General features: G+C 30.5%; 2 protein-coding genes across 3 annotated transcripts; both read right to left on the bottom strand.

The window, feature by feature from the left end:
* Positions 1-3,722: 3,722 nt before the first annotated feature.
* ARP1 (RNA-binding (RRM/RBD/RNP motifs) family protein) lies at positions 3,723-6,571 on the bottom strand. Of its 2 annotated transcripts, none has more exons than XM_021440043.2 (6): positions 6,146-6,571; positions 5,898-6,039; positions 5,598-5,721; positions 5,462-5,504; positions 4,598-4,835; positions 3,723-3,947 (listed from the first exon to the last, which is right to left on the bottom strand). In XM_021440043.2, the coding sequence occupies exons 1-6, from the start codon at positions 6,326-6,328 to the stop codon at positions 3,928-3,930; spliced, it is 750 nt and encodes a 249-aa protein (XP_021295718.1). In that variant the 5' UTR covers positions 6,329-6,571; the 3' UTR covers positions 3,723-3,927. The 2 variants fall into 2 exon arrangements, with proteins under 2 accessions (XP_021295718.1, XP_021295717.1); XM_021440042.2 differs by having other exon boundaries at positions 3,723-3,927; positions 6,146-6,427.
* A 9,717-nt stretch (positions 6,572-16,288) lies between these two features.
* Positions 16,289-21,068, bottom strand: LOC110425048 (nuclear transcription factor Y subunit B-1-like). The gene is made up of 7 exons (XM_089785024.1): positions 20,978-21,068; positions 20,609-20,863; positions 19,201-19,330; positions 19,001-19,006; positions 18,642-18,725; positions 18,495-18,533; positions 16,289-16,522 (listed from the first exon to the last, which is right to left on the bottom strand). Exons 1-7 carry the CDS (start codon positions 21,001-21,003, stop codon positions 16,475-16,477), a joined length of 588 nt encoding a protein of 195 aa, XP_089641150.1. The 5' UTR covers positions 21,004-21,068; the 3' UTR covers positions 16,289-16,474.
* Positions 21,069-22,344: the final 1,276 nt, after the last annotated feature.

Raw genomic sequence — 22,344 nt, 5'->3', positions numbered from 1 at the left:
AAAAAAAAAACTGATAAGAGAGAATTTTATACCATAAACTATATGGATAAATCAAAAGAGCAAAAAAGAGTTTAAGCCATTGACTCAACCACAGTTTCACTAACAACTACTAGAAATCCCGAGCATTACTAACTAAACCACCCTACTCTTCAGCTTCATCCATTTAAAAACTAATCTGGGTATCTCTCAAAATCATAAAAAATTTGAAAATTTCCACGAAAACAGTGGAAAATTTGATAAACCCTAACAAAAAAACCCCTTAACCTAACAGTAATAAAAACCCTCCATATGAAAAATCACAAGAAGCATGAAGGAAAAAGAAATTAAAAGAAGAAATCTTCATAGCATAAACTATAGAGATAACATAAAAAGGCAAAGAATTTATGTTTACCTTTGATAGATCTCGGCAAGAAAAATCAAAAGGGGTTTGAGGGTTTGGGGTTTTGAAAGAGAGAAAGAAAAACAAAGTACTTTCCTCTCTTTCTTTCTTTTCAATATTTTTGGTTGGTTTTTGGGCAAAAGACCAAAGAGAGTTGGGGTATTCCTTTGAGAGAGATCCAAAGACAATAGAATAGAAACTAATAAGGCCCGAACATAGTGGCTTCTTGTCCTTTTTACTTTTCAGTGATTGGCCATCACTCCCAGCATAAAGAAAAAACATATACTACTCCTAGTTCTGTAGTACCATTTTTTTGTTTTCGGATTCCTGAGGCTAAGGGTTCCACTAAACAGTTTTTGTCCATGTACGTGGCATCTTGCCATTGGATTTTCAGGGGATTTTCGTGACAGTCACTTTAGGTTCATGTACTAAACAGTATATTTCTCTTCCTAAGATTTTATGTCAACTTATCAATATTATAATATTAATAGAAAACTGATGAGACTGTTGAATTAGTATAATATAGGTACAGATAAATTAGTGCATCCCATTCATTTACATTTAATTTAACATAAATGACTATATTTTTTCATATTAAAAGTTATGGATAAACTATTAAATTACCATAAATATGGATATCACAAAAAATATATACTTTTAATATAAGAAAAACAAAAAAAACAAAATGCCCACCACCTAAAATGTCCGACCCATTCCTCACAATTTCGGAAATCTCACCTATATTCGCATGTGCCAACCAATGGTAAAACCTGCAATATAGTACATGCTTTGAATTATTTAAGAAAATTTAAATAATTTTATTTTTTTATTATATTTAATTCAATTTTTATATTTTTATTTAGAATATAATAAATCAATTAATTAACTATAGTTATTCAATTAAGCATCCCTTCATTTGTAAAAAGAAAAATATATAGGTAATTCTAATTTTATTTCTCCTCATTTTGTCCTTTTTCCGAACTTGTACCAAGTAACAACACACCACTGCATCTTGACTGGTCAGTCAAATTGGGTTCTGTTTAGAAGAGGAAAAGAAACAGTTTCTGTGTCTGAAAAATCTTAATAGGATTTAGTTAGCTTGAGATCTTTTGGTAATGTATATATATCTATGTACTGTGGAAAGAGAAGAATAATCGAAAAGCTAATATATTCCCATTTGACATCAACAAATATTGACCTATACTCTACACAGTTTCCTCAGTTGTCACACCTCACCTGGAAATTTGGGTTTAGATTCAGTACTCGGCAACATGAAAGACTAAAGTTGTAAACCCAAGATCCTCACCTGCTTTGGAAAACATGTCTCTTATCTTTTGCCGGCAAAGAATAACTACGTATTTAGGTGTAGGAGTAGAGTTAGATTTTAAAATTTAATATTTAATAAGATAAAATTATAAATATTTAAAATAAAATAAGAAAAAATTTATAAATTTTTGAAACTTTAAAGGGCACGGCCCTTACTAATCCCGTCTCCCTCCACTTGTGTACGTATTGTTAAAATCTATATGTGAAATTTGTTTTATGATAATCATGACATTCCCTTTTACGTGTAAGTATTACGAGATTTATCATGTGACATGAATTAATGAAAATAATCAATGAAAGGAGACAATGTATATTCTAAAATCATTTTAAATTTTTAAAATTTTTATCCAATTTAAAGTTAATTAATAATAAATCAAAAAATATTTATCATATTTATATACTTAAAATGATTTTAATTTAATTTTTTTTATCATCATTTTAATATTCCACCTTACATGTAAAGAGCAAGAAACTATTATGTGGAATAATTTATAAAGAGGGTGGCCAACCAATGGGAATAACATATTAAAATTGGTTTCTTTTTTGTTTGTACTCTTGTGATGGGGAAGAATTCCATTCTTGAACTGTTAATGAAGGCAAGAGTATGGTTTTCGTAAAAAAATAATAATAATAATTAAAATGATTTTCATTATGTTGATTAGAATTTGACTTGACAAGTCTTGTCAATTGATCAATTGCGATTCATTACTTATACAGATTATTAATGATGTGATTTACTTAAGATCAAATCCCATAACAACTCTCTCTTGATCGTTTCAAGTGAAAACTTTAATCACTTTTTTTAATTTAAAGTATTTCATTTTTAATGTGTTCACGTAACATTGTCTAAGAATTCAATCGAAATTTTCTTTTGTATAAAGTTATAAATATGTTCAAAATATCTTCGAGAGTCGGCCTGCCTGGTCCAGACCCTCAAACCTGGTGCAGCTCTCGCTAGAAACTGTTTGCGCCAATAGTTCAAACCCACATGGAAATCGAGTTTGGATTGCTGGGGCGAAAGACCCTTTTAGCCAGTTTGGGCCTAATTTCCCAAACATGTAATCTCTATTTATGTGTATAATAATAAACCTGAGCATCAAATATTTGATCATAATATAAACCAATGTTAGCCTTTCTAGTTAAAATTAATAACTTTATTTCTTGGGTTGATCAGAGAAAGTAGGTTATATTAAATTTGAAAGTAAAGGATGAAGAGATTGAAGTTCTCAACTCAGGCTTTTAGAGTTGCATTGCTTTGCATCTCATCCTATCAAGCTTGTTAAAAAACAAAGAGAGAGATGGGCTTTACTGAAACCAAGAAAGCATAGGGAAATGGGCAATAGTTGAAAGAGGAACAACTCAACTTTGCACATGAGAAAGTGGACTTTGTTGTAGTTGAAAAAAAGAATGGTTTGATTTTGGAGTTTTGAGTATTTGGTATTTTATTATGAATAAAATGATAAAAGTTTAGATATATAAAGATAAAAATGTAATTCTAATGCCGATTTATAAGTTTATAGCATGAGAGAATGATATGTTTTTTCTATAATTTAAAATCATATGTATTCAATAAAATTAATTTCGTCGATCTTACGAGTTAAAAGAAATTTTATTAAATATAGTATTTACTCGGAGATCATGAAGTTCATTGAATAAACCACTAAAATTAGGTTAAGATTACTTATGAACATGGATTCGAACCCCAAATTTCTTTGGATATGTCTCTTTAGAGACAAGTTAATTGCATTATTAAAGCCTTAAATATGGTAATTGGAAGATGATCATGCTAATGAGAATTATACCCAAAATAAATCATGCTAATGAGAGAGAAAGAGAGGCAGATTATTGAAGTAGATTTAATCCACTAAAGCCATAAAAAAAAAAAAAACCCTACCCATAATGGGTAATTAAAAGATACATGACTTCTGTTACATTTTTTTTCTTGTTCTAATGGTTCATAGCCCAAGCTTAGATGTTAGAGAGAGAGAGAGAGAGAGATAAAGAGAATGAAAGAATCTTATCAAACATCTAAGAATAAATATTTTAATTAAATAAAATTTTTTTTCTTAAGGAAAAAAATATATATTGGAAAGAAAGAGCTACAACAGATCAGATAATAATGTTGCTCTGAGCAGCTACCATCTTCCCCCACTTTGTTATTTGCCAACTAAGTTTTCCTTCTTACCCAACCTTCTTAAAGCCTTCACCTGTGCCAACTGTACCTATTCCACAGCCAAACAAACTGTCTTTATAATATCAGTTTTTTTAGTATTTTTTTATCACTACAAAGCAAATATAGAACCTTTAATAGCAATAATATTAATAATAATAAAGCAAACATGGACACTCATACCACAAATTTATGACACATGACAATCTTACTCCCCTAATCATCCAAATATAAGCTCAAACACCTAAATAAAAGATGTTTAAAGCATTTATGAAATTGGGTTTTTTTAATATTATCTAAAATAGAAGTTAGGGTAATAAAATTTAAAAAATGAGCTTTAGAAGCTAAAAGTGAAAAATAAATTCGTAAAAACCAAATCATACTAAAGATTATAAGTTAAAATTGTCTTTAAATCAAATTCAGGTCAACTACAATTTTATGATTATTCAATCATAATTATTAAAAAAAATAATTTATGAATGTGAAGTTCATAGTAAACATAAGGCTACAATTTGTTAGATTGGTCAATAATTTTGGTTCAAATATTAATATCCAAATCACATGGGGTTCCCAATAAAGCCAGCTGGCAAGCGGGCCCCAACATCACCCACGAAAACTCAATCAGGGACTCACGTGACACAATGATTTCATTAGACATGGCACATAGTATTTGAAGCATGTTACCATGTGAGTCACCATCATGATGGATCAATGGATGTTACCTGAGTTAGGAGCAATTGCTGCAGCAGGTTTTGACATGATTGCTGCTGCTGGGACTGTGGTGATGGGACCAGCTGTTGTTTGTGGGAAGATGTGGGCTGGTAACCCCATTGTCTGTGATTGATGGTAGTGATAGAATGGGTACATTGGCATCAATGAGTTTGCACCTACAATAGCCTGCCCGGGGTACACTTGGGAGAAATGCCCATTCATGTAGGTTCCTCCAGTGTAGCTTAGCTTCTGTTGCACCATCACACACCAGATTACACAAAAATCTCTACTCAGTACTCACCCCATATATTTTTTATCAAACTAATGAACAATTCAAAGAGATTGAATTACACTCTAAGACCCTTTTTTTTATTTAAATTAATGTATGAAATAAAGATTTTAGTGTTTTGAAAAATTAAAATGATTTTATTTTTGTATATATCATGCAGTTAATGTATATACAAACATGTGAGTTTCACTAGTGTAATCCCAATGATAACTGGCATTTTACGACATAAAGAATAAAGACATGTTTGAAAATAATTCAATTAAAAAAGACAAAATCTATAGTATTGTGGCAATAGAGGACATGTAGAGACTAACAAAGCAAATTTTGGCAAATTTTGCTAAGGTTGTTTGGACCACTGAGGCACTGACCAGGAAATTTGGCTTGACTGATTGAATCTTGATAATCAGATTTTGGATGGATTCACTTGAAATGAAAAGATACAAGATTTTTCATTTATTGTCAATGTGGGACCACTTTAATTCTTTGGGTAATTTAATTTTTTTTTTAAAAAAAAAGTCAGTGATAGACAGTGAGATCACATGATGGTATCATAGACTGCAATTGCATGACGAAAAAACCCACTTACATGGTTGTAGCTGATGTCTGTGGCAATGTAGGTGGGAGAGTACCTGAAGAAGTGAGGAGAGAAGTTATTAAGTAAGGCAAAGTCTATTTTTATACCATGAAACCTACAACAAGATCGATGAATCAAATGGCCCTACCCATAAAAAGGAACGGCCTGATGATGCTGATGGTGAAACGGTGACGGTGGTGTCCCCGCTGGGTAATACCACTGCACAGGATTGGCTGGTGTAGCTGATGCGGCCCTCGGTCCAACGTTCGATCCTTCATGATCAAAACCCCCAACATCAGACCCCCCCATGATGGTCATATTCACAAAAATGCCATCACCAGCTTTTTTTTCTTATAGCAATTAATTATAATATATTTATTAATAAAAACTTTAAATTCTTTTCTCTAAGATGGCAAATTCTAATGCATCGAATATTTTGTATAAAGACCTTGTTGCGGAGGAGCTGCGGGAGCGAACCTCGGGCGGCGAGCACCGAGGGATGCAAGATTGCAGTTGGCTCGGCGGCCGTTGATGATTGGGGTGGCGTCCTCGCAAGCTTTCTTAGCAGCTTCAGGATCCTTAAATGTAACCTAAAAAGAATCACCCCGTAAACAAAAAATTTAGCCAAAAAAAAAAAAAAGGAAACTTCATCGGAATCACCAGTAACCGAGTCCATTTGAGTGAGAAGGAGCTTACAAATCCATAACCCTTGGATCTGCCAGTAACTTTATCAGAGATAATCACAGCTTCAAGGATCTCACCATACTTCTCAAAATGCTCTCTCATGGCTTCTTTGGGAGTCTCCCAAGCTAACCCTCCAACGAAGACTTTGGTCAGCGTTGTGTCACCAAATTGCCCAATATTGTTACTCATAGTCATGGCAGTAGAGAGAAAAGAGAACACTACTGCTTCTTTAGCTTCAATGACTTCGTAAATGTTGCAGAAAATATGAGGGCTTTGGATAGAAAGGAAAAAAAAAGGAGAGGAACCCAAGAAGGGAATCGGAACGGAAAAGGTAAATATAAGGAGGAGGAAGACAGGGTGGGAAGGAAATAAAGAAATGAAGAAAAACAAAGGAGACAGAGAGGCAAGACAGATAGACTTTGGGCTTAGTACGTTATCAACGTGATCACACATATTTACGCTAATTGTTTATATATATATATATATATTTATTACGTATTTTTCTTAGTTGAGTGGCTTCAATTTACACTATTGTCGTTTATTTTTGTGTTTTTTTCTATTTTATTTATTTTGAATGTGCCTTTTTAAGGTAAAAACTAAAAAGTATGACAAGTTGTAATAAATTTCACTCGCAATTACTCCACGCGCCATTAGGGAATGGTTTGCTATTTTGGATCCTTCTATTAATTTGTTGAGATTTAATATTATTTGGTATAATATTTTAAAAATTTTAAATAAATTTTTATTTTTCAATGACATTTAATCAAACCCTTTGTTTATATTTTTAATTAAATAAATTTTTATAATTAATAATTAATTAATCATTATTAATTAAAATATCATTCATTATTTTATATTCACGTAATATTAAAGTGATAAGTAAAAATTATCATGTGATTAAGCCGTTATCCACTATAACATGTTAGTATATTTCATTAATGTCACATGACATAAAATGATAAATGATATTTTGAATAATAATAATTAGTCAAACGCTTAATATTAACACAATTATATGATCAAAAATAACAATATAAGAGTTTAATTAAAAGTAATAAAAAATAATTTTTTTAAATATTGCAAGAGTTTTTTTTAGGTATTATGTTATATTATTTTTCTATATCCTAATCTGAGCTAAAAGTGTTAATTATAAAATCTCAAAATATTACCTTTTTTTTTGTTAGTTTTCTTTCTTTTGCTAGTTATTACTTATTACTTAAAGCTTTGTTTTCATTATTCGAATATAAAAATTTAATCTAATTCGGTCGTGACTATATATTTTAACCTAAATTCAAATGGTAAAAGTGATTTAAATTTCACCCTATTAAAAAAATATATATCAATTTTCACTTGCCATAGTTTATATTTTATTCCAAAATTTAGATTTTAGTGTTTTGTTCTTTTTTGCCTATGTTTTAGCTTGCATGTGTTTTAACTATTCCCACAATCAACTCAACCTCAGCCACATAGATTTGAAAATTTTACCATAATACTATTTTTAAAGTGATAAAAACAAAGAAAGAATTAAAATTATATTGAAATTTCTCACAAAGTAAAAGAAGGCAATCTTAAACAAGAAAAACACTCAATTGTTAATAATTTTACAAATTAAATTGCTTTTGGTTGCAAGTCATCAAAACCCAATCTTCAAATTTAAATATGGTGTTTATTCAACTAAAAATATAAAATGTCATGATATCTTATTTTAAAAATATAGATTTTACTTGAAAATGAGATGATTATCTGAACATTTGATTCAATATCCCTCAAAAAAATTAGATTTAAATTCTTCTTTTACTCAAAATTATACTGGATTATAAAAAAAAACCCCATCCATCAAATTAATAAAAATAATCCAAAAAAAAACTATAAAAGAAATATTAGATACTGTAACTTGCAATAGAAATCCCAAATCTAATTTCATTTAAGCTTCGCCTTCAAAATTATAAATCATAATTTCTTAAATTAATTACTGGATAATTCCACTAATAATTATAAAATATAATAAATATTTATAAATAGATTATTTTATTATTTCCATGTTATTTTTGAGTAGTGGAATTATCTCACTATATAGTGAAAGGTTTTAGGAGCGTGTATCCACGTGCCGAGGCAGACGCGTAGCAGAAGAGGAGGGGCCGAAGATCAGATGGAAAGACTGGAGGCACAGCTAAAAGCCGTACAACAAAACGGAAGGGGACCCACAAAAGTTAACCGAATTTTGACGTACGCAACGTGGAGTCCTAAGAAAATTGTCGTCAGCCAAAGCGTCTCTTTGCACGCCATTTCATCAAAATTCGCTGGCATGTTTAAATCAAATATATTTATTAAAATTAATCTCTCTTGGTATAATTATGTAAAAAAGATAAAAATTTAATAATTATTGCGGGTCATTTTATCTTATATTTGTCACTACTTGTGAGTTCAAGAACGCCATGATATTATTACACATCAATAACTTAAATCATATTGTAAAAATAATTATTATCTCTTCATAATTATATATTTTATTTAATTAAATCTTAAAATTTTTTGGTATTTTATATAAGCTAGCAAATTTCCTATTCGTAAATAATAGAGCCGGTGAACAGGTGTGTTGGATCATTTCGAATTATGAATAATTTTTACTTTGATAATTTTCAAGTTGAAATAGTTTTGGTTGGAGTTACAAATTACAAATTATAAACTTTTAAAATATTATATAATATATATAATAGAGCTTGAGTTTAAAATATTCCTAGAATGATACTCAAAATTTATTTAAATTGGAATTGAGTTTTAAAAATCTTACTCAAATTTACTTTATAAATAAATATAACATATTTGAACTCTATATTATCAATTTTTAATTCAAATTATTTATTTTTTATTAAATTATGATAATTTGAAATATATATATATATATATATATATATATAACAAGTTAAATATGTTGTATTGCAGATACATAGAGGATGGTATTTGAGTTTCTATGGGCTAAGGCCAACTTACAAAGGGAAAATAATTTTGTTTTTTTTTTAATTTTTCTTGAATGTAATAATTTGAGTGGTAACTAGTAAGCAAGGAAACGGTCAAAGTTTGAGAAATGTCAGACGTTCATCAACATCAAAGCACATGATCACGTGGGGACCCCAGCCCTTTTTCCTAGTATTGGAAGGGGGTCCACTATCCAAATGGCAAAATTTAAAGGATTTACTCCCCGTCGTTAATCCCCACGAGAAGCCTCTTAGCTGTCATTTGTCAAAGTCTCTGAATTGCAGTTGTAAGAGGACAAATCACTCCTAATTATTCTTTTTTTCCGTATTTTGTTTCACTGTCAAATAATCAGACTGTCCAACACTTACTTAGTACCATATTTCTAATATTTTCCCATTTTTTCATTCTTACCATTGTAAAATTTTTGAAATCTTTTATATAAAGAGAAACACTATTTATGCCCATTAAAATTGTTCCACCATTGGTCTAATTAACAAAATAATATTGAAAAATTGAGAAATCTGTTAATTTAAAAATATAATATTAAAAAAAGTTATTGAATTATTCAAAATTTAATAAGTTTTGTTACTATTTTAATCAAGTTTTTATAATTTTATATAAAATCAAATAAGTTTTTATAATTAATAGTTGATTAATCGTTATTAATCAAAATATTAATTATCATTGTATATCACGTTACGCTTACATGTCATATTAGATAATAACGTGAAATAATAATATGATCATATAATATTTTTATCCTTTTTGTCACTACCATGTGAGTATAAAATAATAAATAATATTTTAATTAATTATAACTAATTAAGCGTTAATCATAATGACCTATTTAACTTAAAATAAAAATTAAAATTAGTAAAAAAATTAATTTAATTTTTTTAAATAATTCAATTTTTTTTTTGAATATTATTCTTAATCTAAATGTCGTGATTGTGATTGAAAATTGATATGGTACATGTTACACAGGCACATATCTAACCATCGTGAAAAAAATCAATCATGTGAAACAGTTCTTCAAGTGCATTAATTTATGCTGTGCATTTAGAATGCAAGTTTGAATTTATGAACTCCACTCCAAAACAGATGGGTCTATGTTCTTAATAAACATGATTGAAATATTTGAGTTTGTTAAGTTAGTTGATATATTATTATATTTCAAAACATACCATATATATGAATTACAAATTAAAATTTTTCTTTTACAAGAGAAATGATTTTATACACATTATCTTTCTTTCCCATCCTTACTTTTCAAATTTCGGATCATATTTTTTAATGTAATACGAGGTCATACATATCAAATTTATAATCCAAACAATATCGGGTCATTTATAAATTTTATGAGTATCGATTTTTGTTTATTTTGTTTTTTATTTATCTTAAAATTTTATAGATCGAAGAATAAATATGGTTAAAATAATTAAATTAAAACGACCAATCGAATAGAAGGAGTGAGATATGAATGATGAATGTAGATATTTTTTTTGGTAGGGTGGAAGAATCTCATAAGAAAAAAATGATTGGAAGCACGACCCTTTTTATAATTGAAAATTAATTGTAATGTCTTTTCCATGGTTTGTTCTACACAACCCCATGTGATAAACAAAACAAAATGGTGGGTAGTGGTTGTTTTTTTTTTTTTTTTTTCCATTTTGGGGATGAAAAATCAAAGGCATAAATCAAGGAAGGCCTCAATTACCGGCACATTTGGTTGTGTTTTTAATGGCCTTTTAAGGTTTTATGTAACAATACTAACATGCACAACGCGGTTTCTGGTTACATGTCATAAAGAAAGTCTTCAATGTTTCAAACACCCACAAGACAAAACAAAAATATAAGAATTAATGTTCAATATTTTTCCTAACTATATATGTGTAGTTGGGATTTATATATCTTTAAACCTTCTTAGGGTGAAAGCAATATTGATTAAGATCTTTTTTTTTTAAAGATAAAGATCAATTAATTATAAATTAAAGTTAATTAACACGAGAGTCTATTCAAGTCTATTATCTTATCAAATCGATTGTAGATTCATTGTGACATTATAATTACAAGTTAACATTGTCTAAAAACACGACCAAATCAACTACAAATACAATATAACATAGAGTGCTCAAAATCACTCAAGATATGTCTCAATGACTAATCAAACTCTTCCTTAATAATAATGAAAATTACTTCCTTTGTCCATGGTCTTTTGCATGCAATTTTATTTAAAGAAGTCGAATATTGTCATGTTCATCAAGAGTACGGATTGGATGACTTCTCATTTCGAGCATCTCTCGTTAGGTTTTGAACAAATTTTAGAATTCACCCAAAGATATTTAGATATTTTTAAATATTGCTATTTTTCATCTTAATTATCCGAAAAAAATTTGATATTTTTAATGTTTGTATGTTGAGATTAGGTAGATTATATATATATATATATATATATATATATAATATGACAAGTGCAAGTGCAAAAGAAATGTGTAAGGTAATGAATGATACGAGAATAATCAACGCAATCCTAATGGGAAAGACATTGATTGAAGAAATTAAAGAGAATTGAATAAAATAGAATAAATCATTGTAAATTAATCTTATAAATAATGTTGCTTACTTTTGGATCTTCATACTATGATCATAAAATTTTAAGATGGTGTTGGAATTTTAGTTTAACCCAAAATAAACAATGAAATTGATTATATTTATAATATGTATAAAGGTGTAGATGTGAGAAAACTTTTCAATTGATGTAAATAGTTATGTTTGTTCATTATATTTTTAAGTTATTATTTTAATTTTTTTTTATTAATATAAATGAGATTTATTCAGTTTTTAAATAAAATTCTAATTAATCTAAAAAAAATTCTAATTGTGATTAATGAATTCCCTAAAAAATATTTTTTAATTCTATAATAATAACATTGAATAATTTTTATATATTAATATCACCAAATTTCAATTAAATAATGGAAACATTAATTGTCTTTTATGTGTAATTATTGTTTTATTTAAAAAATTAATTATTATTTAAAATGATTAAAAAGTATTCATAAATATTAATTAAAAATCAAGACTTATTATTTAAAAAGAATTTGGGTGGCCAAAGTGATCCAACAAGGTGAAAAGAAAACTATATTAATCAAAAAGAATAAACAAAGAAGAAAAAAAAAAAAGGCCGTCAAAGCTCTTCGCTTGACCGTGACTGACAACATTACACCACAGCAGTTCAGTTCCTAACCCTCCTCTTCAACTGGCGCGTGAATGACACCACAACATTTCCCGCATTTCTTTTGCTTTTTTTCTTTCTTCCTCACCATTCTACAAAAATTCAATTAAATTTCCACTTTCTACCTCAAAATTTTGCTACTCCTCTCTTTTTTTTTCTTATTTTTGAGAAATGATATGTTGTAAAAAATAGTGCTATATATATAATTTCAAAAAATATAATTAATACAGTAAAATTACATCATTTAGGTTAAAAATATTCGATTTTTATTTTAAATTTAACACGAGTGAATAATTCAATTTTGATATAGAAATTTAAATTTCAAGCTTGTAGTTCTCTCTCTTCATAGTATTTGAGGTTATGGGTTTTCAATATGATAATAGATTAATTGCTGTATGATTGAATTTTGCAATAACTTTTATATATTTCGAAAGAAAAAGGATGTCTAATGTATATGAATTTATATATTTTGTATTATGTAATGTCTTTTATTTTAAGCCTAGATCAATATTATTATACCATGGTGCCAATTCACTTGGTAGACTACTACTAGAACAAAGGGTGTTGAAGTTTATAATTTAATTTCGGACTATTCCTCATTGTTTGACCTAATATCCTCTCCATAAACAAACATATGCACAACAAAAACCTCTAAAAGTGTCAACTTTTGCAATGGATTATTGTAAAGATATGTTATTGATATATTGATTTGGATTGTTAAGTCTTAAATTATACAATTTCAGACAATTCTCTCCTTTTTTTTTTCTTGTATTTTCAATTTAAAAATTTCAAATAAAAAAAAATCAAATTTTAACCGTTCAGACATGTCGTAATTAGAACATGCCGATGCAGGATTTTCTTGTGATTTTTTTATTGAATAATAAATCCAACCCTAATTTCTTTATAGAACATAATTTAGAGAAAATTAATCCCAGGTGCCATTAATTTCATGTTTTTTTATTGTATTTGGTCTATCTATTATTCACCTTGAGGTTCTTGCCCCCAACAAAAATGTTATGGACATAATTAATCATAACTAAATTTAGAGCAATTTCAAAACAATTTGCAAAGTAGAGAGAGTGGTTTACACTTGGAAAAAATGGCCCTGTATATGATTCCATCAAGAACAAGAGAAAAAAGAAAAGAAAAGAAAAGAAAAGGATAAAAAAGGGTTAATGGCCAATGGAGCTGGACTGGGATGCCTCTGTCTCTTTTATCTTTGAGTTGGTTTCGAATTTCAAAGAAAACAAAGGCTAAGGCCACGTGAGGGCTGAAACAGATACGTACTCAAAAATCTCATCTCTCTTTTCTCTCCTCTCCTCTCTTTGCATGTACACAAAACGTGGCCAGCTGTATTGCAGAAAGCAAACTGTTCTAATTCTTTCTTTCTGCTATATATGCAAATACCCAGAACACATATTTGTATACTATGACAAAAAAGGCCGGGAAAATTTTTAAAAAAAATTGAAAAGATATTATATAAAAAAAGTTAGGGTATCGGATCGTCTAATTATCCGATTATTCAAAAAAAAATAAACACCCCTTATCATTTTTGAGTAGTCAAATTATCTAATTATCGAACGAAATAACATTAGTCTTGTTTTATATATCAAAGACAGAGTTTAATTAAGATATCTAATCAACCTTTGAAGCAAATGTATGTTTGCATTTGTGAAGTGTTTTTAATTCTATGCATATAATAATTTAAAAAGGGAAAACAATGTGAATCTGGTTGATTTGTCTATGGTGGGGGGTGAATGTGACTAAGAGGGGTTGGCCTGCCCCCTTATGCCATAAAAGCAAATTATAAAAATGAGAGTAGAGGGCTCAACTGGGGGTGATAGTGGTGTGAGCTGGAGCTTTTGAGGGTGTGAGTTGGCAAAGGAGAAAGACACCATGACCCTTAGGCCTCATTAACATGATAATTGTAGGACACATTAATAACATGCTAAACAGTTCCTTCTTCTTCATCACCAATTTCCTTAAACCAACCCCTTTGGCCCAATTCCAACCTTATCATATCACCATGAATCAATTTAAAAAATCTTTAAATTAGTTCTTCCATATCTTATAGTAGTAGTTTGCATGTTGTAACAAGGTTTTCATGAAATAGATATCATCAATATATGTCTTCTGCTCAACGACTTTGGTTTTCCATTAATTCTTCGAACAAAAATGCTTTTGAGGTCCAATGCATCCTGAATCACTCATATTGGATAAACCCCATTAAAGAAAATCAATTATCTGGCAATAATAATGCTTGCGCGTGTGTTTTCAAGTTATAATAGGGTAGACATTAATATAATTTGAGGATGAAGAGAGAGAGAGAGAGAGAGAGAGAGAGAGAAGAGAGAGAGAGAGAGGAGTGATGGCGTGACAATCTTTTCATGTGGTTACATGGGAAGCAGCCAAAAGGGAATTTCAGACATAGAGAGATAGCTTCTCCGCAGAAGCCAAGTGGGAAGGGCGGGATTGAGCTGGCTGGCTCGTGCAGGCAAGGAATGATGGTCACGTCGTGGATAAGAAGACATGAAACCATTGCCCTTTCAGGTTTTATTTTTTCTTTCTTCTTTTCTACTTTGTGTTGTGCCCTTCATGTAGTGGTAAGCAAGAAAAGCAAACCGCCGTACTTTTGGCTTGGCTTGGTTTTTTTGCATTGCTTTGCTTAAGCGACAGATCACACGACAAGAAATAGATGATGTGACCACGCCGTCTCTCTCTGTCTGTGCTGGAACCAAATGTCTTTGACTCACGTGTATCTAACGTGTCCACCCTCAGCACAAGCTGATGTCCCGTGCTGCTACCTGTTGATTGGTGATAGGGAAAGTTATGATTTCATGCGGTCACGACCATATATCACAATCTTGCTCTGCCACGTATGATGTCGTTATTTGTGGGTGGTGTGGAAGGGTTCCTAAGAACAACCCTCATGTCTCATGCGATCACGTATTTGTTTATACTCAAGCCACAAAAGGAAGATCCAGATTTGATTAAAATCCTAAATTTGGTTAGTAATGTTTTTTCTATTATAAAAAAAATACGTAAATATATCAAATCTTCGAAACAAATCATAAAATATTTTAATCCCGTATTGATCATAGACCCAATTTAAATAGATTCAATTTAAACTCAACTTATGCTGTCAAGCACCTTTAGATGAACGCAGACGAAGTGATCAACGGTCCTCATTTATCAGATTGAGTGGAAGAAAAAAAAATATCATGTTGAACCTTTTACAGGAAATATTTGAGTAGGAAAAAATATCACATTCACATCTCAAAAATAATGAAAAAATATTTTAATTTTAAATTAAAAAATAAAAAATTTTAAAAATTTTATAAACGTGAACGATATACATTTCAATTAAAATAATCTTTTGTACATCGATACATTCATTTGTTATTGATCAAAGCTCAAAACTCCAGGGTCAAGAACTGCATAAGCCTAAAGATGGTCATGGGTTGAGACTCAAGGCTCAAAGAGTCGCACAAGTCTTTACCATGGGTTCCACTGTATAATTAAATTCTTTGTACACTCAATTTCGGTTTAAATAATTAAATCCTCAAACATGATGAAATTTCAGTTTAAGTGAGAGTTTGAGTATGATTTTATCAAATTTTACAAATTTTAAACCATAGGTTTAGAATAAAAAAACCAATGTCAAACTCAATCCAAGTCTAAAAATGATTTTAAGATGGATACAACTTGGCAAACTCATAGTACAAATTTCAAATTAGTTCAGTTACTCAGCCTTTGGCAGTGCCAAAATCTCCATCAAAGAAAATGTAAGAAGTCAAAATCATTCATGGTTTGCATGGCATTCAGATCATTAGATACCAATCTAACCATGCCTTGATAGAGCTCAAAAGCTTGCAAGATGTATAGAATACTTTTTCTTTTTCTCCAATTCACAAAGCAATTATATATCAGATAAAAAAGCCAAATTTACAGCACTTAAAAACCTTTTACAGAGCTCCAAATCACCTAAGAAAAGGCGAACCGAAAACCCCCAAGGTAGGTAGCTTTGCATAAATAAGATGAATCCACATTAAAGATCCTATAGGTGTTGGAACTACACAATATAACCAGTCCTAGAACTCTTAAAATTGTATAAAGAAAGATAGGATCAGCTACTCATTGCCTTGCATGGAGGGAACGATCATATGCTGTCCTTGTGCCTGCAAGATTTAAGGAACCTGAATCACTGAAATACAAGTGAAATTACAGTTCCAACAGGCACTTATTTCTCTTTTCATATCATTAGAGATACAAATTAGCAAACATAGACCAGAGTGGTTTAGAGAGAGCGAGAGGGTGGGAAGAGACCCTTCTTTTAGTGAATGTAAAATACTATTTTGCAATAATTGTACTATAAATCCCGAGTTTTTACCCTGAACATGCACATCATGTGTTGCCCTCTGGTCTATTTCATTGCCGCTACAACGAAGAAGCTAGTTGCTAATGCTAAAATAGATAAGGTGTCTTCATTTACTAACTTGATAAAATATCTAGCTTGGCATAAGTTTGAATTATTAACTACCCTCATCCTTTAACTTTGAACCTTCCCTACTAAGCAACATGCAGTATATATTTTCCCTAGTACATCAACAAAGAGCATAATTCATTTTGCTTCGTGAGATAAGCTGATCATATAGAGTTATCCTATTATTAATCAATTCAGGCCAACATAGGCTTTCCTTTTAAATCGTCATAATATCCTGCCATTGAGAAGTAAGAATCTCTCCTCGAAGCTATTAAAATTTGTAACAAGGAGTCTATAAGATAGGCTCAAGGCAACTAGCATAGTACAGTAATCACTAATCACCACCTGACATGGCTAAGTATTTTGATTATCTATCCTATTCTATCATCCTAAAATTTTACTACTAGTAGCAAACCGTCATATGAGTCTAGAATGGTGTGGGTATAAGCTACCATCCTTATATACCTCAACATAAAAACATGCATCACACATGCAACATATGAGTGTAATGTCTTTAAATTTTTTAAGAGACGTGTGCCAAAAGTTGCTATGAGCACATTATTCTCAAGCCTTCTGATATGGGATTTATCACATCTGATTATCCATTATCTATCAGACCATCACTATTTAGCTCCAGTATGCTGGACAGGGTGCTACAATGTCACACAGAGCAGTGGGAAGTAATAGCCTCATATTGGCTAGAGAGCATGCAAAAAGGAGTATCGGCTATCCCCTTCCCCTTAACCTGGGATCAATGTTAGTTTGTTTCCAAGCATGTACACGCTGTTTCTGCTGGAATTTTTCTGGAAAATTCGAGATGAACTTTTGTTTACAATTTGCAGTTGATAGAAGAGAGAAAAAAGGTATGGCAAAGGGGTGTGTGTGTGTTTTTTTTTAGGGGGGGGGGGCGCGTGTGGGTTTGTCTAACAATAATAGATTTTCAGAAAACTCTTAATTATTCTCGACTGATTCCTGATGGAACTTGACAGAATCATAGGGTCAATGTATTAATATTAAATGCAATCTAAAACATGTAAATGACAATAAAGGTTTAAGAAATGTGACGTACAAAATCATGCATATGAGTTATCATCCAATCAATCAATTTTAATGAAAATTATAACATTGTAATCCTATCATTCGTCCATTCATATTCAAGAATCAAATCCTAATTGGTGAAACGAGCTTTTCCTTGAATAATTATGATAAGCTTATTAAGCTGCTTTAGCTAACTCAACCCCTCATTTATCAACATTTATACAAATCCTATTTTTGAGGACACAAAATGCTTTACCTTATTCAATCCCTTATTTATCAAGATTTATGCAAAGCATATTTTATAAGAACCCTCACTCTAATGAAATCATCAGAAAAGGAAATTTTATGGTGCACAGGTAACCAAAATGAAAGGAAGGATTTGAAACAAAAGACTGAGAAAATAATCAACTATATTAGTAAAATCTATTGCTAATCAAAGCCTGATAAGGCAAATTTTTTAACATGAATCTAATGAGCAGTTAAACATTAATCAACAAAAGACTCTTTACTATCAGAAGGAAAGACAGGTACACAACAAACAGACAATCTTGTATGAAATAATGCCAAACAATAGAGGGGGATATATATTATATATATAAGAGAGCAGAGAGAGAGAGAGAGAGGATTACTTGGGAAGTAATATAGTTCAATGAGCCCTGGATTGCAAACTGCACAATTTGTTCACCACCAATTCAAACATGGTTATGTAAGTTGAGGACTTTTCAGAATGAAAAAGATGCAAGGTAAAAAATTTTTAGCAAGTATCCTGGTTGCACCTGTGCATTTTGGGCAGCCAGAGCTCCAGCTGCATCCCTTTTAAGAGATCCATCACCACCCCTAGCAGATCCCTTGGTGTCACCCTGTCAGTTTCACAGTTTGCAGGTAATGTTAATCCTAGCCTTAAAGAGGAGACAATATCAAAATATACATACTAAAAAAAAATATATCAGTGATACACATGAGGGTATAATTACCTCCAACTGTACATCATGATCATTCCGATAACATCAGTCGCAAGAAGAGGGCAAAAAAGAAAGAAAAAAAAAATAGTCAGATAAAAATTATAGAGACCAGGCACACAGCATTAGTATGAAAATGTCAGGCAACAAAATAAAACATCTATTGAGCTTTGGACTTCTAACTAATGTCAATAGAGCCTTATATAGATTATTTACTGGTATGATTCACGCAATAATATTAACAAACAAAATGGAGCAGAATAGGACAACAAATTTCCCTTTTCTAAACTGCACCACAATCTTCTAATGGCCTAATCCAGGATCAAGCAGGAAGTTCAAAATAAGCATAAAAATTAAAAGTCAAAGCCCTACATACCTCCCTGTACCTCCCCAGGTATACTTTAAGCGGCTCAATATAGTCTTCAAACCCCAATGTTGCCATTGCCCATAACAAGTCATCCCCATTAATTGTCTTCCTCTTCTCTTTCTGACATTTATCGCTAGCCCTACAAAACAAACAGTCCAAACCATTTTGACAAAATTAAACCTCAATTCCAAAAAGAAACCATCATAATTAACAAAACAAAAACGTCACTTTCCATTAACACACAAAGCAAGCTCTAATGTAATAGTAATTATCATCCAAAAAATCAAGCAAACCAATGATATCCTGTTCCCAAAAGCACCAATATTCACACCAGTCACAAAAGAAAAGGGAAAAGATGTTAATCAAAAACATGCTGTTTCTCATGAAACTGAGAGCAAAATCACATCCATCAAAACTGAGCCTTTACCTGCCCCAAAATCACCAAAGTCACAACCCAAAAAACAAGGACTCTACTTTGCAATATAAACTAAACGTGAATTCCTCAAAAACTAAAACTTTATCATCCAAAAGTGAAAATCACCAGTCAAGCTTCCAACTTTTACAAAAACCAAAAATTAGCATGTCAAAAACAAAGGTCCGAGTCTCAAAATCACATCCTCAATTTCAGGAAACACCAAATTTATAATTTACAATTCATACACCAACGTAATAAACTTCTCAAGTACATTAATTCAAGAAAAAGAAAAAGGAAAAAGAAACAAGCACCAATATGAAACAACATTCGGAAAACAAATCTGTAGATTATATATGAAAGATACTCATAAGAAAGACCCAAATGTTATAGTCCAAAACACCAATATCCTACTTCCCCTCACACCCCAAATCTCACATCCATCAAAAACTATAATTTTACCACCCTAAGGTAAAAAAAATCCAACCAAGCCGCTCCTAACTTTTCCAAGCACCAAAACCAAGTCTTAAAATCATATCCCCCAATCTCAAGACACCGGATTTACAATTCAAGAGAAAAAAAAAATCCCCAACAACATTAATTCAGCTTTAAAAAAGTAAAACCAAAACTCTTCATACTTGCTGGTGATGAAGTTGATAAACTCAGATATAAATTCCTAGACAGTAGACATTGTCCTAAGTAATTTACATAAAAATAAAAGCATCCAAATTTCACAATCTAGAAAACAAATACCATACTTTCTGATAAAGACTAAAAATCAAATCCCACAAAAACTAGACCTTTACAACCCAAAAATAATAAAAAAAAAAACCTGCTAAAGCTTCCAACTTTCCAACCACCAAAAAGAATCACCGCATCCAAAACAAACATCCAAAGTCTCAAACAAATCTCCACAATTTCAGAATCACCAAATTCAAGAAAATAAAATATAACAAAAATTATCAACAAATTAATTAAAAAAACCAAGATTAAGATTTTACATACTCGCTAGTGATGAAGCTGATGAACTCAGAAACACATTCCTGAACAGTATCTTTAGCATCCTTGGCAATTTTCCCATTAGCAGGCAATGCTTTCTTCATGATTCTGCTTATATTAGCAATTGGAAGGTAACGGTCTTGTTCCCTCACATTTGAGTGAGGACTGCTTTGCTCTCCTCCACTCTCATGACTTCCTCCTGCCGGACTCGTTGGCCCCGCTTGCATACCATCCGCCATATCCCCAAAAAAACCTAGATCACTAATGAAAAAAAACCACCAGAGAAAAAAAAACCCATCAGTACCCATTAATCATTTGTCAATATTTTAACAAACAAAGTGAAACCCAGATGCATATTTGCATAAATAAACATACCCAAATGCACACATCCATCCATACATACACAAACCTCAAAATCGGGAAAAAAACCCATTAATCATTTATCAGAATTTTAACAAACAAAGAGATACCTAGATGCATATATGTAAAAATTACCATACTCAGATGCTTACATACATACATACATACATACATGATACATACATACAAAAAGATAGGCGTACCCGTAAATCATTTTTCACTATTCGCGAAAACAAAGACATACCCAGATACACAAAAAACATACATACATAAATACAAGGGTTTTAGAAAAAAAGAGAGAAAAAGAGAGACGAACCTGAGTAGAAAAAAGAAAGAGAAGAAAATTGTAATTTTTTGTTTGTATTTGGCGCGAGAGGAGGGGATTGGTCGAGCTGGTTAGTAAGTATTTGTTTTTACTAGGTGGAATGAATGAAAGAAGATCAGACGACGGAGAAGAAAGGAAAGAGAGCAAAAGCAAAAGAAAGACTTGGGTTTTGTTTGATTTATTTATATAAATTTTGGTTTCGGACTCTCGGTTTTTATCAAAACCGTTGGCTTTTGTTTCTATTTTTCTTCTTATTTGATTGGTTTTCTTTATTCTATAAAGGAAGTTTCCCTTCTTTATAGCATCTGTATTCTGTACTCTCTCTCATATCACCCACGTTTTTGGGCTGTTTCCAGTGGCTTTGATCGGTAAGCCACCATTATCAGCTCTTTCCTTTTTCTTTTCTGATTTCTTTCTCAAAAATTATCCTTCACATTTTTCATGAGTTCTTCGTTTTGTTTGTGTTGTTATTAAAAAAAAATAATAATGTGGAATGATGAATTTAGATATATTTTTTTGTTAAATTTAGAATTAATATAATATAATGTCATAACTCATTAGGCTCAGATTTTAGTTATTAAATTGAACTTTTATAAATCTCGTGTTATTAAAATATAGGCATAAACTTCTAAAAAAAACCTCTTTGTATTATATTTATTTGTTTAATTAAATTTTTTATTAAATTCAAAGGAATGCTTCAACTTTTATTTTGATGTAAAGAAGGTTTTAATTTTAACAATAAATTAATTGTTATTAAATTTAATATCAATTTATTTTTTTTATTTTTATAACTTGCTGATGTGACTATATGAACATTTTTTATTTTTTTTATTCCTCTCACTTGCCTTTTTTTTTTCTTAATTGAAGTAATTTTTTGAAAATTTTCTTTTTTTTTTTCTAATTTAAGAAAACAAAATATAAGATTTATAGATTTTGGTTTTTTTTTTTGAGATTTAGAGAAAAAGGAGGATCTTGACAAAAATTACTTTAATTTAAAGAAAAGAGAAGAATAGAAAAACTTTTTTTTTTTGTGATTTTGGATTCCGATGCTAGTTGA

The sequence above is a fragment of the Theobroma umbraticum genome, unplaced genomic scaffold (assembly GCF_002168275.2).
Source record: "Theobroma umbraticum cultivar Fairchild unplaced genomic scaffold, ASM216827v3 scaffold_81.0, whole genome shotgun sequence".
Taxonomy (NCBI): domain Eukaryota; kingdom Viridiplantae; phylum Streptophyta; class Magnoliopsida; order Malvales; family Malvaceae; genus Theobroma; species Theobroma umbraticum.
Note: the sequence above shows the minus strand (reverse complement) of the source record. Positions and strands in the feature narration are given on the sequence as shown.

Coding starts and splice junctions, on each gene's coding strand:
- ARP1 (XM_021440042.2), bottom strand. CDS start 6,328: ATGACTATGAGTAACAATATTGGGCAATTTGGTGACACAACGCTGACC. Junction 6,040..6,145: donor GATCCAAGGGTTATGGATTT/GTAAGCTCCTTC, acceptor GATTCTTTTTAG/GTTACATTTAAGGATCCTGA. Junction 4,836..5,461: donor CAGACATCAGCTACAACCAT/GTAAGTGGGTTT, acceptor ATGGTGCAACAG/AAGCTAAGCTACACTGGAGG.
- LOC110425048 (XM_089785024.1), bottom strand. CDS start 21,003: ATGTATGGATGGATGTGTGCATTTGG. Junction 19,331..20,608: donor ATCAGCTTCATCACTAGCGA/GTATGTAAAATC, acceptor TTTGTTTTGTAG/GGCTAGCGATAAATGTCAGA. Junction 18,534..18,641: donor TGGCTGCCCAAAATGCACAG/GTGCAACCAGGA, acceptor CAAATTGTGCAG/TTTGCAATCCAGGGCTCATT.